Below are 15,968 nucleotides of genomic sequence, written 5' to 3'. Positions count from 1 at the left end.
TAAACTATCCTGGATTTCTACCAAACTTGGAAAGAAGCTTGTTTATGATCATAAGATAGTATCCAGAAGTAAATTTTGTAAAAAAAAAAATTTTTTTTTTCAGTATTTTACTTATAAATGGACTTAGTTTTTCTGCCAGTTAACATTACATTCACTCTATGGTTAAAGTTTTTAAAATTTTAACAACTTTCTTAAACTATCTTGGATTTGTACCAAACTTGGAGAGAAGCTTGTTTATGATTAAAAGCTAGTATCTAGAAGGAAATTTTGTTCAAATTTTGTTCCATTTTTTCCGTATTTTACTTATAAATGGACTTAGTTTTTCTTCCAGTTAACATTACATACAGTCTGCAGTTTAAGTTTTTAAAACATTTATTAGATTCATAAACTGTCCTGGATTTTTACCAAACTTGGACAGAAGCTACTTACAATCAAAAGATAGTATAGAGAGGAATATTTTTATTAATTTTTTTCCTCATTTTTGTTGAGCCTGCGATTAACAGCAAAAGTAGGGGAGACACTGGGTTCCGCGGAACCCTTACGAATTTTTTTCTTTATGTGAACATGAAATAACATACCTGTTTAATTTTTAACAGAAATGGTACACCAAATGTAGAATAAACTTCCTGCAAAAAAAAAAAAAAAAAACAGTTATATCATAATATGTGTAACAAACAATAAAAGCAGAGTATATGTCATTTATTTATACCCAGACATCCTTACAATTTGTCAAAACAAGTTGAATTAAGTTTACTATAAGTGATGAAATCTCCACAGAATATTTAACTGAATGGATAATTTAATTGTATAATTATCCAGTTTCAATTAACGGATAATGCATTATTATTCAGTAGCAGATTACGGATATTTATGAAGTAGCGGATAACTTTCAGACACTATATAAATAGTGTGCCAGTGTTAATCCATCATTCTGCTTCTGAAGAAGATTAGTGAAGGACAAGGATTAATACATTATGCATAGATTTTAGCAACATATGCAATGGTCTTAACCAACAAGATATTGATTGCTGAACCCTTTCCCATTTCAGGCTATTTCAATGTTAGTTTCCAAACTAGAGGTACTGACAGTAATTATAAAATATATACACCCTATTTCTTTCTCCCATATGTCTCTAATTACAAAGTATTCAATGACAAAGCCTATTGTTTTCTATAGGAAATCCTTAGATAAATGAAATGTATAACAGCATTTACAGTAGATTCTCTTACTTCTCCTAGAAATCAATCAATAATTTTGAAGAATTTGTTGAACGATGCCTTCTGATAGATGAAGAGACAGACAGACAAGGTCATTGCAGTATACCACCTACTGCAAAAAAATACTTGATTGAAAAGTCATCTAAGTTGAGATTTAATAAGAATTTCATAGAAATCCATTCACTAATCTGTTCATGATGGATGCAAATAGTTGAATGAAAAGATGAACCCAAAATATAAATCCTGTACTTTATATAGTGTTTTAGTAATAAAACATACAATAAAATGCTCCACTGGGGCGCAGCTTGATACGACCGCAGAGGTCAAACCCTGAACAGTTGGGGCAAGTATGGACACAACATTCAAGCTTGATACAGCACTGAATTTGGATTGTAATTAAATATTTGACACAGCATAGGTTTCTGACACAGAATAAATGTGGTCTAAGAACTTAAAATTTTTTAATTTATCTATTCAAACCATATCATTATTTGCTTTTATATATAAATCAGAAATAACCAATTTAAAATGGAAAACCAATGTGTCTTTGGACGACGACGACGACGCCAACGTCATACCAATATATGACCACAAAATTTTTTTGCGGTCGTATAAAAACCCATACCTTATGAAAATGTGCTACTGGAATGAGAGTTTCATTGTCTTTCAGAGTGACTTCATCTTTTGGAATCTCTTCTATACGATATGTCTTTGTAGAACCACTCATATTAATGGCATCTAATAATGTTTCTTCTTTTTGTATGGAGTAAATTTTATTACTGATAACTTCTAACAACCTAGTGAATTAAATAACATTACATTTTAATAAAAAATATTTGAGCAGGTTTGTTAGGTCATCTTTATAAATGTTTGCTGCTATAAATGAAACCCAATATACTGTGGATATATTTTCGTGGGTACCAATTTTCGTGGATGAAGGAAAACTTGCATGTTCGTGGACATTTAATTTCGTGGTTTTGCCGAGGTCTTCATACAAGCCTTTAGAAAATTTGTCATTCGTTGAACATTTAATTTCGTGGTTCACCTATACCCACGAAATCCACGAAAACTGGTATCCAACGAATAATAATGAATCCACAGTAAACATTTCATTAGATCTGTATGCATGTGAACTAGTTATGAATAGTTCAATAAATTTAAATAAACCCATTCGGAACATTGCACTAAGCATTTTCCATTATATCAATAAGGAAACAGATTTTACCACTTTTATCTCTTCTATATAATTTTATTTAATCAACAGGGTTGTGTGTTGGAATCTATATTTATCATTTCATTTTATTATGTGAATCTGGTGAAACTGCCAGATATACAAAGAGGTAGATCAGTTGACCACAAAGATGTGGGACAAATGTCTATATACAAATTTCGGTGTATATATGTCTTTTAATGATGGAATTGAACTCTTATTTTATCTAAAAACATATTAAGGTTCCTCATCTAAAGAGGCTTTGTAACTCTGCTTATAATAATTAGATGATATATACCTCAGTTTGTCTGAGCCATCTGGTTCTAATTCTACTTGTTTCTTTGCTTCATCAAATAGGTCTGTTACTTTACCATTCTTACTAGGATATAAAACTAATTCTTTCTAAAAAATAAAGAAAGATCTTATGCAAAGGTAAATGTATATTTACATACTCTTAATTGTTCAACTGTTCAAAATAAAAAAAGGGGGTAGTCAAGTCTTCACAAAAATATTCAACTCTACCACATTTTTTTTGTCTTTTAAAATTTTAAAATTTCTATTGTCAATGATAAAAGTTTATATATTCAAATATTTATATAATTGAAATTACTTAAAAATAAACACTGTACATATCCTGCAATAATTTCAACACAAAATTTATATAACTTGTAATACTTCATTTTCTAGATCTTTATGCAGTTCCTCGTTTAATCTAATTCTGTAACAATTAAAATCAAATTTTAAATATCTCTTCATCATTTTCTCTGCTTATAATACAGTAGACTCCGGCAAATCGGATACCCAAAATGTCAGCTAAAAATATCCGATTACCCGATATATTCAATTAGACGATGAATGTATATTCATTGAAAATTCTGCAATAATGAGTAGATATAATCCTGAGATGTTACTAACCCTGACAATTGCTAAATATGTGAAAGGGCTGGAGGATTGATGGAGTGATTTTTATCAGTTACATCACCACGATGTTTGTGTAAAAAAATTATCAGCTGATTATGTAATGATTAAATTTGTTTGCAGATTTTAAATCCTTTATTTATTAAAATAAATCAAATGTCCTGAAATATATATGTGAATTATTATCTACCATCCATAGTTTGTCTTTATTTGTTTTGTAAGCAAATTAATATCCATTATTTACATTATCACACAGGTAAACTAATTTTGCTATAAATAGATCTAAGCATGTCTGTGTAGAATCTCCAAACTAAAATCATATTTGTTATAATTTTGTTTCTTTAAATAATCAAATTTAAATTTATGAAAATAATCATGATTGATAAAATATTATTGCATAAAGTTTACGTTTTCTGAAGACTATTTATATTTAGGTCATAGTTCTAGAGGCTTCCTCACAAATTTGTAAACATCCAAAATGGCGTCCATGACATGTGGTTACTTTTGCACATGTGAAAAAAATATATCTGACAAAAGTCAGATTTCTCTTGTCAAAAGGGATTTATATTTATATTGCAATAAATTATTCAGAAGGAGGTACATTCAGTTTAGATTATATTTCTGATTCTGTGAACATTTAGAGTTTAATCAAAATTCTCCAAACAGCAACGTCAACTTGTCAACTGAGTCTTGCATATTTTATAAATAAATTCAAACCATTTGAAGTAAAAGGGCATCTAATTCACATGACAAAGGAAGACAATGATTAAAGACAACAATTTATTAAGAAATAGTTCCTTTTATTTAGTAAAAACAAAATCTTCTTGTCTGCAAGATTGTAAATTCGTAACTTCCGGGTCCATTTCCTGTCAGAAAAACATTGAAAATATCCGATTGTGCATGGTTTTGAACAAAATGACCTGAATATTCTTATCCGATTTGCCGATATATTCTTATATCCGATACTCGATTACACGATAGAATTAACATTAAACATATAGGGAAGGGTTTGGTGTTTTGAAATAATATTACAATAGCCGATATATTCGTTTAGCCGATATCCGATTAGGTGGAGTCTACTGTAGTAGAAAATAAATCTTACCTCTTCTTTTAACTTGCTGGTAACCCATGTACATTTAAACTGTTTCTTGTTCTCTAATTCATTTATTTTTATATTTAACTGCAAAGAAAGAAAATATATGATATAATAATACTGTTGACAGATGCGCCATTTGCTAACAATGAAAGGAAAAACTGAGCTCCAAATGTCTGTTATTTGTTATGCAGCTTCAGTGAACTTTCCACATAAAACCCTTGCGCAATGTTCGCATTGTTTTATGCCAACATTAAGAAATTCAGGTCAGAACATTGAATGGATAAGTTAATCTCAGTTGTAGGTTTACAAAATCCCAGGAGAAGTTTACGGAAAAAAAAGTTACCTTCAAAGCTTTTAATACATGTATCAACATAATTTCAGATCATTTCAGAAAATAAAATGTGGTATCAAAACTTGCAACACTGAAATTGCTGAAATGGCCACCATCAGCTTTTAATCAATAAAAGCTTAAGGTTTTCAACAATGAGCTCCATAAGATAAAACTTGTGTTTTCTTCAAACAAATACAAATCTATCATTTTATTTTTAAATGCCCCATCAATTAACAGTTCTATCATTTCTGTATAGGTGATTGTGACAAACTGGTATGGACTTAAAATGTATATTATTTAGTAAATTTAAAGTGGAATACTGAAACACAATTTAGAAGGTAGTAGAAATAATTAAACTCCTAAATTTGACCTTAAATGAAGTTTTTGTAACAAGAAGAATGTAGAAAGGAATGAAGAGAAGAATGTGACCTTAACTTGGTATACAGGACCTTACAATGCTATATTTAACTAAGGGCCTCTTTACAAAATTACCTTCTTTACCCTCAATATATTTCTAAGAAATTTAGATATTCAACATTTTTTCTAATAATAATTTCACATTTTTGAAAAATGTATGGAGACAAACCTGACATAAGCCTGAAATGATTGTGTGAGGGAAACCTAGATAATAAAACAGGATAAACTAGGGACTGTACATATCCTGCAATAATTTCAACACAAAATTTATATAACTTGTAATACTTCATTTTCTAGATCTTTATGCAGTTCCTCGTTTAATCTAATTCTGTAACAATTAAAATCAAATTTTAAATATCTCTTCATCATTTTCTCTGCTTATAATACAGTAGACTCCGGCAAATCGGATACCCATCTCTGTGGGCCCCGCTGTAAATAACAGTTGTCAACTGAAACCAAAGTTTTTGACCTTGACCTTTGACCTAGGAAGTTGTACAAGCATTATGACACACCCTCTGGTGTTGGTTAATATACATGTCTAGTATAAAGTATAAAATTATAACGGTTCTCTAGATATAGAGCGGACACAATTTGTTACAGACGGACGGACAGACTGATCACTATAGGGCGACCCTCCACTAGACGAGGCCCTAATTAAATAGAAGCTGATAAAAACTAATACCTTTGTCAACTTTAATCTAATGATGACACTTGTCGTATATAAATTGCAGTGGGGCAGTACTAGTGAATAGTCTGTCGTTTCTGGCTTAGGTTTATCATACAATTATTTCCCATAGACCTATTGTCAATCACAAATTTTAGTAAAATAATTAATCAGGCCATGATTTACATATTTATCATAGACACAATGTCTACATTATTCAAATCTTTTATTTGGCACACTTACTTGCTGATAATATAATTTTCTAGGTTGCCGTGGTTTAGCATATAATAACAGATCTTTTAGGTTTCCTTCATATGTACATCTAATAGGATTACCAGGTCCTTCCCGATAACTGTAAATACAAAAATACATGTGTCACAAACCACCTCCTTTACAATAGAAATCACCAGTAAACAAATTTTGTTGCAAGGAGTCAATTCTAGTTAAATTTTGAAAAAACCGATGGCTGTAATTATCAAAATTGCTCAGTCAGAATTGTAATAAACATCAGGTAAAGTTTTCATAAAACTTTCATCTGAAAAATTTTCCTCAACAGCTATCAATTCTCAGACAATTCAACCAAGTGATCACATGATTGAAATTGAACAGGTAAGTACAGAAAATTTAACAAGCATTCTGAGAGTATTGCAGGGCAATACATAGTCCCCTACCTGTTAAGAATTAATTGTACTGGAACAAAATGCTAACTTGATCTATAGCTTGTCATGGTGTAAACTATATAACAAATATTAAGTCAATATCTTCAAGCATGACGAAAAAAAGTGCGGAAAACTAATAATTTAAGTGAATTTTCTAAGTCCAAGGACCGTAACTCTGCAAAAAAAATCATCAAACCGAAACAAAATTCAAACTTGGTCTGTAACTTGTCATGATAAAACTATATACCAATTATCAAATCAATATCTTCAAGCATGACGAAAAAAAGTGCGGAAAACTGATTATTTGAGTGAATTTTCTAAGTCCAAGGACCATAACTCTGCACAAAATCATCAGACCGGAACAAAATTCGAACTTGATCTGTAACTTGTCATGATAAAACAATGCACCAATTATTAAATCAATATCTTCAAGAATGACGAAAAAAAGAGCGGAAAACTGAATATTTGAGTGAATTTTCCAAGTCCAAGGACCATAACTCTGCACAAAATTATCAGACCGGAACAAAATTCGAATTTGATCTGTAACTTGTCATGATAAAACAATATACCAAATATCAAATCAATATCTTCAAGCATGAAGAAAAAAAGTGTGGAAAACTGATTTGCCGGACTGACAAACGGACAGACAGACAGACGGACGGAGTGCAAACCTAAAGTCCCCTTCGACTTCGTCGGTAGGGGACTAAAAATCAATAGTGCTACTCTCTGTCCAATGAAAAAGTGTTTAAATGTGATAGAGGTGGATAACGCAGCACTTAAACGGCCTGGTTAGAACACTTTGTTGTACAATATTTTTGTGCATGTACTGATTCTGTCATTGCAGCCAAATTATCTGTTTTATCAATACACAATATGATAGGGGCAAGGCATTCATGATTTTCTGAAAAATTTCATCGAGTGTTTGTGTAGTATGTTAAACATTGAAATAGGAGATTTTACCATAGAACATCTTCACAATTATGAATATAAAGCTAAATTTGGCCTTTATTTTTACACAACTGTTTGCTAAATAATTAATTCATTATACATCTTGGGGTAAAAAGAAATCATGAATTAATGTGTCATTATTTGATATTCAGATGCAGTCCAACATTTTCTAGTTGCATGCAAATTTAAAACCAATAAAAAAAAATACCCAATTTATGTATTTCTCAATATAAAGAAGCTTCAACCATACCTCTGAGGTTTGAAAAACTGTAGTAAATAAGGATCCGTTTGTAAATATGTTGCTACAGCATTGGCCATCTGTTCATAGTTCATTCTAAGAGACAGATCTAATGAGAATCCTGGATCATTTGGGATTGCTTTATCACAGAATATCACTTCTACTCTATAGTACAAGTCTCTAAAAAATAGTAACTGTAATATGAGTTTATAGTGAAAATGTTTAAATATTGAAATACTTATGACAAACAATATATTGCATTACATATTCAAAATATATAAACAAAAAACAGATGTACTGTGTAAGTTAATATCCCCACTATTACACTAGTATTAGTTGAACAGGGAGTTGATGAGCTATGGATGTTTAAATGTATAAGCTCTTTTTATAGTTCCTAGAATAATGCAATTTACTAAATAATTTTCATGGGAGAACAGATAGAGGTAAAGCAGTATAACCCTCACCCTCTTTCTCGGTGTGGGGTATAAATATGTGCCTACAATTATGCTATTGCACCTACTATAAAATGTGACATTGAATTTCCTCCAGTTATTTTTTCTAACATACTTCGGAAGTTTTAAAATTTTGCAGTTATATTGAACAAATGCATGTTGTTGCACAGTGCGTTTCAATATATCAGATGTATCTTAATTTAGCAACAGATTAACTTCACAAGTTCTTGTAGCAAAAATACAAATGTCATAAATATTTCTATTAAAAACAATTGTACAACACTTACTTGAAATAATCCCTAGCAGTAGGAAGGTCATACTGATGTATGTCCATCCCATCTTTTTGAAAGACAATAATATCACCATCCATAAGCTCTTCTAAAGATTTTTCTATAGGTAAATCATGACTTTCTATCCTCTCTACCATATTTGGTTTTACTTCCTGTAAAAAACACTATCTAAATACCAGCACAATCAAAAACATTAATTTTACAAATACCTTGAAATACGGCCTATTATCAAACACATCTAGATAACCATGTGACCACAGAAATTCAATCTTGAATGCCAAGTATATAAACTTTTAGAAATTTCAGTATTAAATTTCAGCAAACTGTAAAAATATTGTCAAATAAGAACAACATAATTCATAGAAGGTCAGACTGATTATTTTAGGTTCCAAAACCCCTGTTAATTTTTAACTTAAATGAATTAATTTAAATCTTCTGTTTTAAGTTTCAAAGAATACTATGAAACTCAGTTTTAGAGGCTGAATATACTATTATACATGATAATGCTGTGTTTCTAAAAATTTTCTTCCAAGTTGCAGTAAAAAACACAATTTCTTTTTCATAGTTTGTTTTTGTTTTTAGTTTCATTTATTATACACTAAAATAAAATGCTCCGCAGGGCGCAGCTTGATACGACCGCAGAGGTCGAACCCTGAACAGTTGGGGCAAGTATGGACACAACATTCAAGCTTGATACAACTCTGAATTTGGATTGTGATTAAATATTTCACACAGCATAGGTTTCTGACACAGAATGAATGTAGTCTAAGAACTAAATTTTAAATAGGACATTCACCTATTATGGTCCAATATCCAAAATCTAAATACATGGTTAGATTCAGCATATCAAAGAACCCCAAGAATTCAATTTTTGATGAAATCAAACAAAGTTTAATTTTGGACCCTTTTGACCCTCAATGTGGACAAAGTTGATAATGGGGCCCAAAAACCAAAAATCTAAATACATGGTTAGATTCAGCATATCAAAGAACCCCATATATTCAATTTTTGTTGAAATCAAACAAAGTTTAATTTTGGACCCCGATTTGGACCAACTTGAAAACTGGGCCCATAATCAAAAATCTCAATACATGTTTAGATTCAGCATATCAAAGAACCCTAAGAATTCCATTTTTGTTAAAATCAAACTAAGTTTAATTTTGGACCCTTTGGACCTTAATCTAGACCAATTTGAAAACGGAACCAAAAATTAAAAATCTAAATACACGGTTAGATTCGGCATATCAAAGAACCCCAATAATTCAATTTTTGATGAAATCAAACAAAGTTTAATTTTGGACCCTTTGGACCTCAATGTGGACCAATTTAAAAACAGGGCGCAAAATCAAAAAACTTAATACACGGTTAGAATCAGCATATTAAAGAACCCCAAGAATTCAAGAAAAAAAACCCATTGAAATTGGTCAAGAAATAACAATTTTAAACGAAGTATCTTCTTTTGCACAATACTGTGCAATTGAATATTTCTTGCTATTGCGCAATACTGTACATTTGACAATTTCTTGCTATTGCGCAATATTGTGCTATTGGATATTTCTTGCTATTGCACAATACTGTGCAATTGAAGATTTCTTGCTATTGCGCAATACTGTGCAATTGAAGATTTCTTGCTATTAATTGTGCAATACTGTGCAATTGAAAATTTCTTGCTATTGCACAATACTTATTATATAATAATTTACACATCCTGTTTGGTGTGTATCTCCTACCATATCATTATTATTTGCTTTTAAATATAAAACAGAAATAACCAACTTAAAATGGAAAATTTTAAAAGATAAAAAAAGAAAAAAAAGGAAACCCCCCCCCCCAATTTTTTGAACCCCCTTATGATTCATCACCCCCAAACTCAATCCCAGCCTTCCCTTTGTGGTATGGTACCTTGCAGTACAATTTCAGAGAGATCCATACACTTGAACACAAGTTATTGTCTGGAAACTAGAAAAATGCTTATTTTTGGCCCCTTTTTGGCCCCTTATTCCTAAATGTTTTGGGCAATTACCCCCAAACTCAATTCCAGCTTTCCCTTTGTGATATGGAACCTTGTAGTACAATTTCAGAAAGATCCATACACTTACACACAAGTTTTTATCATGAAACTAGAAAAAAGCTTGTTTTTTGCCCCTTTTTTGGCCCCTAATTCCTAATATTTTGAGGCAATTACCCCCAAAATCAATCCCAGCATTCCCTGTGTGATATGGAACCTTGTGGTATAATTTCAGAGAGATCCATACACTTGAACACAAGTTATTGTCTGGAAACTAGAAAAATGCTTATTTTTGGCCCCCTTTTGGCCCCTTATTCCTAAACGTTTTGGGCAATTACCCCCAAACTCAATTCCAGCTTTCCCTTTGTGATATGGAACCTTGTAGTACAATTTCAGAAAGATCCATACACTTACACACAAGTTATTGTCATGAAACTAGAAAAATGCTTGTTTCTTGCCCCTTTTTTGGCCCCTAATTCCTAATATTTTGAGGCAATTACCCCCAAAATCAATCCCAGCATTCCCTGTGTGATATGGAACCTTGTGGTACAATGTCAGAGAGATCCATACACTAACACACACGTTATGTCTGGAAGTTACAAAAATGCTTATTTTTGGCCCCTTTTTGGCCCCTAATTCCTTAACTGTTGGTACCATAACCCCCAAAATCAATCCCAACCTTCCTTTTGTGGTATTGAACCTTATGGTAAAATTTCATAGAGATCCATTCACTTAAACTAAAGTTAGAGTGCGAAAACCAATGTGTCTTCGGACGACGGCGACGAAGACACCGACGCCAACGTCATACCAATATACGACCACAAAAATTTTTTGCTGTCGTATAAAAATGGTTCAATAGTCAAAACATCCATAAAATATGATGTGTGAAGCTCTAATGAATATAGATATTTGTTGTGTATACATTTATTGTTTAAGTGAATAAATCAGTGTTAGTATTTAGTATGTATCAGACAAGTTACCTCAAACAGCAACAGTGGTGTACCAATTGGAAAGCCTGCTCTCCTACATAAATCTGGTAACAACTCCGCTGTAATAAACAACTTAAGTTGAATTGTGATCTGTATCTATTTGAGTAATTTCATTAAATATGCAACAATTCATTCATTATCTACAACTTTAATATGCATAATGAGCTAGGACAAGTATCAAGAACTTACCTCCCTATCAATTATACTTTAGTAAAATAATTATTCCAACCTTTTAGAAAAATTTTATCTCAATAACTTGTAGTGTTTTAAACAAATACTTTTGAATTCTTGTTGGTAATTTGACAATAGAAAGGGCAAGGAGCTCAATAATCAAACTTTGTCTGCATTTCTTAACAAATAGACAAAAAAAATATTTTAAAGGCAATTTTGAAAGAAATATGAAAAACAAATTAACAGATGCCAGCTATATACTAATACAACCACAAATGTTTGTGACTGTACAAAAACTAAAGGCTCTGTTTAAATGCAGACATTTACAAATTTGTTCACAAAAATATCTGTTCAAAAGCAAATTTGTGTCTTTAATCATTTAGGTAATCTAATCTATGTCATTTTAAGCAATTGCCAAATTTTCCTTGAACCGTCTTTATGGCTCTCTTTGGTTGTCTAACTTAAAGTTAGTGATTGTTCAGGCTACAAATGGAAAGGTTTGTTGGAAGACATAACCTGCTATTTATTGATATCTCCTATATATATATATATACCATTAAAACATTTATAGTGGCTAACAATGAATATACAATTGTACTAAAGTCAATCCAAAGGACTGTTTGACTTTACTGAAGAATGCAAGTTATTTTAGCTAAATATTAAATGACTACAACTAGTCAAGACAAAGAACAGCAATAAAAGTAGTATTACTTGTAAACATGGTTACTTCCCAATATATCTTTGAAAAGTTTCATTTACATGCAACTCATATACCTTTTACTCTTAATATTTATCAATTCTAACTTGAAATTTAAAGTCAGAAAACATGTTTGTTACCTGTTATATAACAGATAAAAAATCAACTAGGCTAATAAATAACAGATAAGATAAAATATCACAGAAAAAAGAAAAGATTCGGAGCTGTACATAATTGTTAACACTAATTTGTAAAGTACCTGTTTTAGCTGTTATTGGAACATATGTATGTCCACAAAAGGATATCGTTTTCCTCTTTGGATCGTACAGTTTAAGAAATATCAGAACATCACCTGAAGATTAAAAGATAATTTCAATAAACCATGAGTTTGTGCATCATATTTCTAGAATTTAAATCATCATAAAAATGTTGTGTGTTGTATGCATTGACAATTTTTCTTATATGCATAATTCATTTATACAACATGATCCATTATATATTTTCATATGCATAATTCATTAATAAAACACTATCCATTAGATATGTTTTATATGCATAATTCATTTATTCAACATGATCCATTAGATATTTTTATATGCATAATTCATTTATACAACAATATCCATTTGATATGTTTTATATGCATAAATCATTTAAACAACATGATCCATTAGATATTTTTATATGCATAATTCATTTATACAACAATATCCATTAGATATCTTTTATATGCATAAATCATTTAAACATGATTCATTAAATATTTTTATATGCATAATTCATTTATACAACACTATCCTTTAGATATTTTTTATATGCATAACTCAGTTTTACAACATGATCCATTAGATATGTTTTATATGCTTTATACAGCATGATCCATAAAATATGTTTTATATGCATATTACAACAGTGTATGCACTTGTATAAAAAACCATAATAAGTTGTCAAATTAAATATTATGCAACTACAAGCATAGTTTGTTAATTTTTCATTGATTTAACATTTCCTACAGCTTTCTGATTTTTTTTCCAAAGTCGCTTTGGCTATACATACTATCTTTATCAAACTGTGGCAGTTCTTTTAAACCACTTTCAGGGTTCAATGTTTCTACAAATACTGTCCATGGATTTTCATTATCAGCAACATCAAGAACCTGTAATACAAGCATACAGACATAAATACATTTTATGTCATCATCAGTAGCTTTAGTACACTTTTGTTGTTATCAATGTTAAGCTATGTGATAATTAAAGTTCTTTTTGTACAAAGCAATATTTCCATATCATTCAATAACCCCTATTATATAAATATGACAATAAAAATGTTGAATTTTTGCTTTTCTTAATATGCAAATCTTTTTTTCTTCATTCATTCTTTTTTATCTTTTTAAAATCACAATGCACAAGTACAATTCGCAACTATTTTTCAATGATAAAAATAGACTAAACACACAATGTATAATCATTGCTGGAATTTCACTTACAGATTTATTAAGATTAGCTTCTAAATCCAGTAAAGTAGGTCGGTAGGTTTGATTCTGACGAAATTGGAATGGCCAAGGCCGTATCTGTGTAACCGGGTATTTCTGTAAATAATAACGTAAAACCAATATTAATTTTTGTAGGATGGCTTTGTTCTAATAATATTGTATATCACATAGTCAAAAGATCTAAAATTGAATCTACTCAATAAATTCTAATAAAACATATCTTAAAGATGTTGCATTCATCCACCAAATATAATAAAGCCACTTGAAGAAAATACCTTGACGTCCAATGTAGGTCATAAAAGTTCTAAACAAAATGTCAAATTATAAGATAAAAAAGTTCTGGAACACAAAGTTGTATAGAACAAGAAAAATTTGGGATAAAACAATATGTCTCCCTTCCTCAAAATGCTAAACACCACGAAATATAATAATTATCACACCACAAAATGCTGGTAAAGCTTTTACGCAAGTCTGATTTATTTAAATACACAAGTCTGATTGCTGAATCAAAGAATGTTGATTAATGCAAGTTATCCCCTGTTTGCAATTCTGATGACACACAATGCTATACCTTAAAACTTACCATATTATCTGCTAACATGTGCATAAATTCTAAAACTGTGGCTGACTTTTTAACTTTAAAGTTTCTGAAATAGACCAAATAGTCTAGTCATACTTAAATACATATTTACATAACATTTTAGATTCTGCCATTTTTAACACTTTGCTATAAAAATAATTGCAGGATTGCAAAACTTAATATAAATTCTTATACATATAACAATAATTAATCATTTCATCATAAACTGTTTGCTATCTTGTCAGCTTTAACAAATTTAAATCTTTCTAAAGGTTTGGTTACTTCACACATAATTATTACTAAATATATAACAATTCCAATATTTTCAAAAGCAAACTTACCTGAAGTTAATTTTATCACCATCAAAGAGATCATTTCCCTGATGTCCATTAAAATTATCATCAGTCACAACCTGAATGTTCATATATAAATGTGCTTCTGTTCGCTCTTTCCTCTTCTGTGCTTCTAGTCTCCTATAATAAAAAAAAAACTTGAGATAAAATAATATGTACATATGGCGTAAGAAAAAACAGCACATTATAATTATGAATTATAATTATAACTTGTTGTGCCAAACCTGAAACGGACATTAAACGTGGGTTTGCCATTTTAACATAATTCAGAAAAAAATTGAAGTTTTTGCGATCTTTTTGACCTGACCTTTTTCCTTGAACAGCCACATTTCCCGTCACTAAAGTGACATGGTGAATAAGTACTATGAAAACAAACCTACTTTAATATCTTCTCATTACAATCAAGGTTAATTAGTTGTCTGAGAGTTGAAATTTACCTGTTCAGGTGACAGGTAAACTAATATGTACCGGAGTGACATTGATCGGTCTATTTAAAGTTATTTTCATAAATTTTAGCGGTTTGCATTTAATTAATTTAGTCAAAAAGATTTAGATTATCAAAAATACTTATATAAATATGATTTGATTAAAAATTTAAAAAGACAGTTATAAAGGTTTTAAGCGAAAAATTGTAAGAACCATGTTGTTTAAACTAGTACACACATGTGCACAGGTGTGAGATTTAATTATGCATCAGAATTCTTCAAAAATGCTAAAATTATCCTTGATACCTTTATCTAACATTTATTTTCTTGAAGAAATATCGTTGAAAGAGCTACTTGAACTCAATCGTGCCTTGTAAATGACACGGATGTTACGTTTCCGTCTGTGGTCCGTGTTTTAACATTGTTAAGTCAACATCCAGTATAAGAAAATGTGCCTTCTAAAAACAAAAGTAAAGTTTTTGACAACGTAATTTTGCCCAAATAAAGATTCTAAGGCAGATATTAGTACGCTATATGACACTTCGAATGATGCACTGTCAATCTAACAGTTTATGTCAGTACATCGAATTTGTATCAAAAGTCAAGTTTAAAATCGTTTTTATGTCAATCATTGTTTATATGATGCCCAACTGATAACCATGATTTCCTTTTGTTACTTAGTCTTAAGGGATTAAAATCGAAATAAGACAAAAAAAATGTCCGGCTGGCACAAATATTTATTGGAAACCCTGCATAAAACAACACAATGCAGATACGTTTCTTATTGTACAATTAGTGAGAATCAGAATATC

At 30.4% G+C, this 15,968-nt stretch overlaps 1 protein-coding gene across 2 annotated transcripts in view; it reads right to left on the bottom strand.

The window, feature by feature from the left end:
* LOC127707699 (ubiquitin carboxyl-terminal hydrolase 7-like) overlaps positions 1 to 15,968 on the bottom strand; it is a 46,914-nt gene that overhangs the window by 3,345 nt on the left and 27,601 nt on the right. For both annotated transcript variants that reach the window (XM_052212376.1, XM_052212375.1), the window contains exons 18-30: positions 14,720 to 14,851; positions 14,382 to 14,445; positions 13,793 to 13,894; positions 13,363 to 13,462; positions 12,566 to 12,658; positions 11,430 to 11,497; positions 8,439 to 8,593; positions 7,712 to 7,879; positions 6,098 to 6,206; positions 4,449 to 4,526; positions 2,727 to 2,830; positions 1,844 to 2,015; positions 579 to 626 (exon numbers count right to left, since the gene is read on the bottom strand). In XM_052212376.1, the coding sequence (XP_052068336.1) occupies positions 579 to 626; positions 1,844 to 2,015; positions 2,727 to 2,830; positions 4,449 to 4,526; positions 6,098 to 6,206; positions 7,712 to 7,879; positions 8,439 to 8,593; positions 11,430 to 11,497; positions 12,566 to 12,658; positions 13,363 to 13,462; positions 13,793 to 13,894; positions 14,382 to 14,445; positions 14,720 to 14,851 (1,393 nt within the window). The remainder of the gene's footprint in view (positions 1 to 578; positions 627 to 1,843; positions 2,016 to 2,726; positions 2,831 to 4,448; positions 4,527 to 6,097; positions 6,207 to 7,711; positions 7,880 to 8,438; positions 8,594 to 11,429; positions 11,498 to 12,565; positions 12,659 to 13,362; positions 13,463 to 13,792; positions 13,895 to 14,381; positions 14,446 to 14,719; positions 14,852 to 15,968) is intronic.

The sequence above is a fragment of the Mytilus californianus genome, unplaced genomic scaffold (genome assembly GCF_021869535.1).
Source record: "Mytilus californianus isolate M0D057914Y unplaced genomic scaffold, xbMytCali1.0.p SCAF_7, whole genome shotgun sequence".
Taxonomy (NCBI): domain Eukaryota; kingdom Metazoa; phylum Mollusca; class Bivalvia; order Mytilida; family Mytilidae; genus Mytilus; species Mytilus californianus.
The sequence above is the reverse complement of the archived record's forward strand: the minus strand, read 5'-3'. Positions and strand labels throughout refer to the sequence as shown.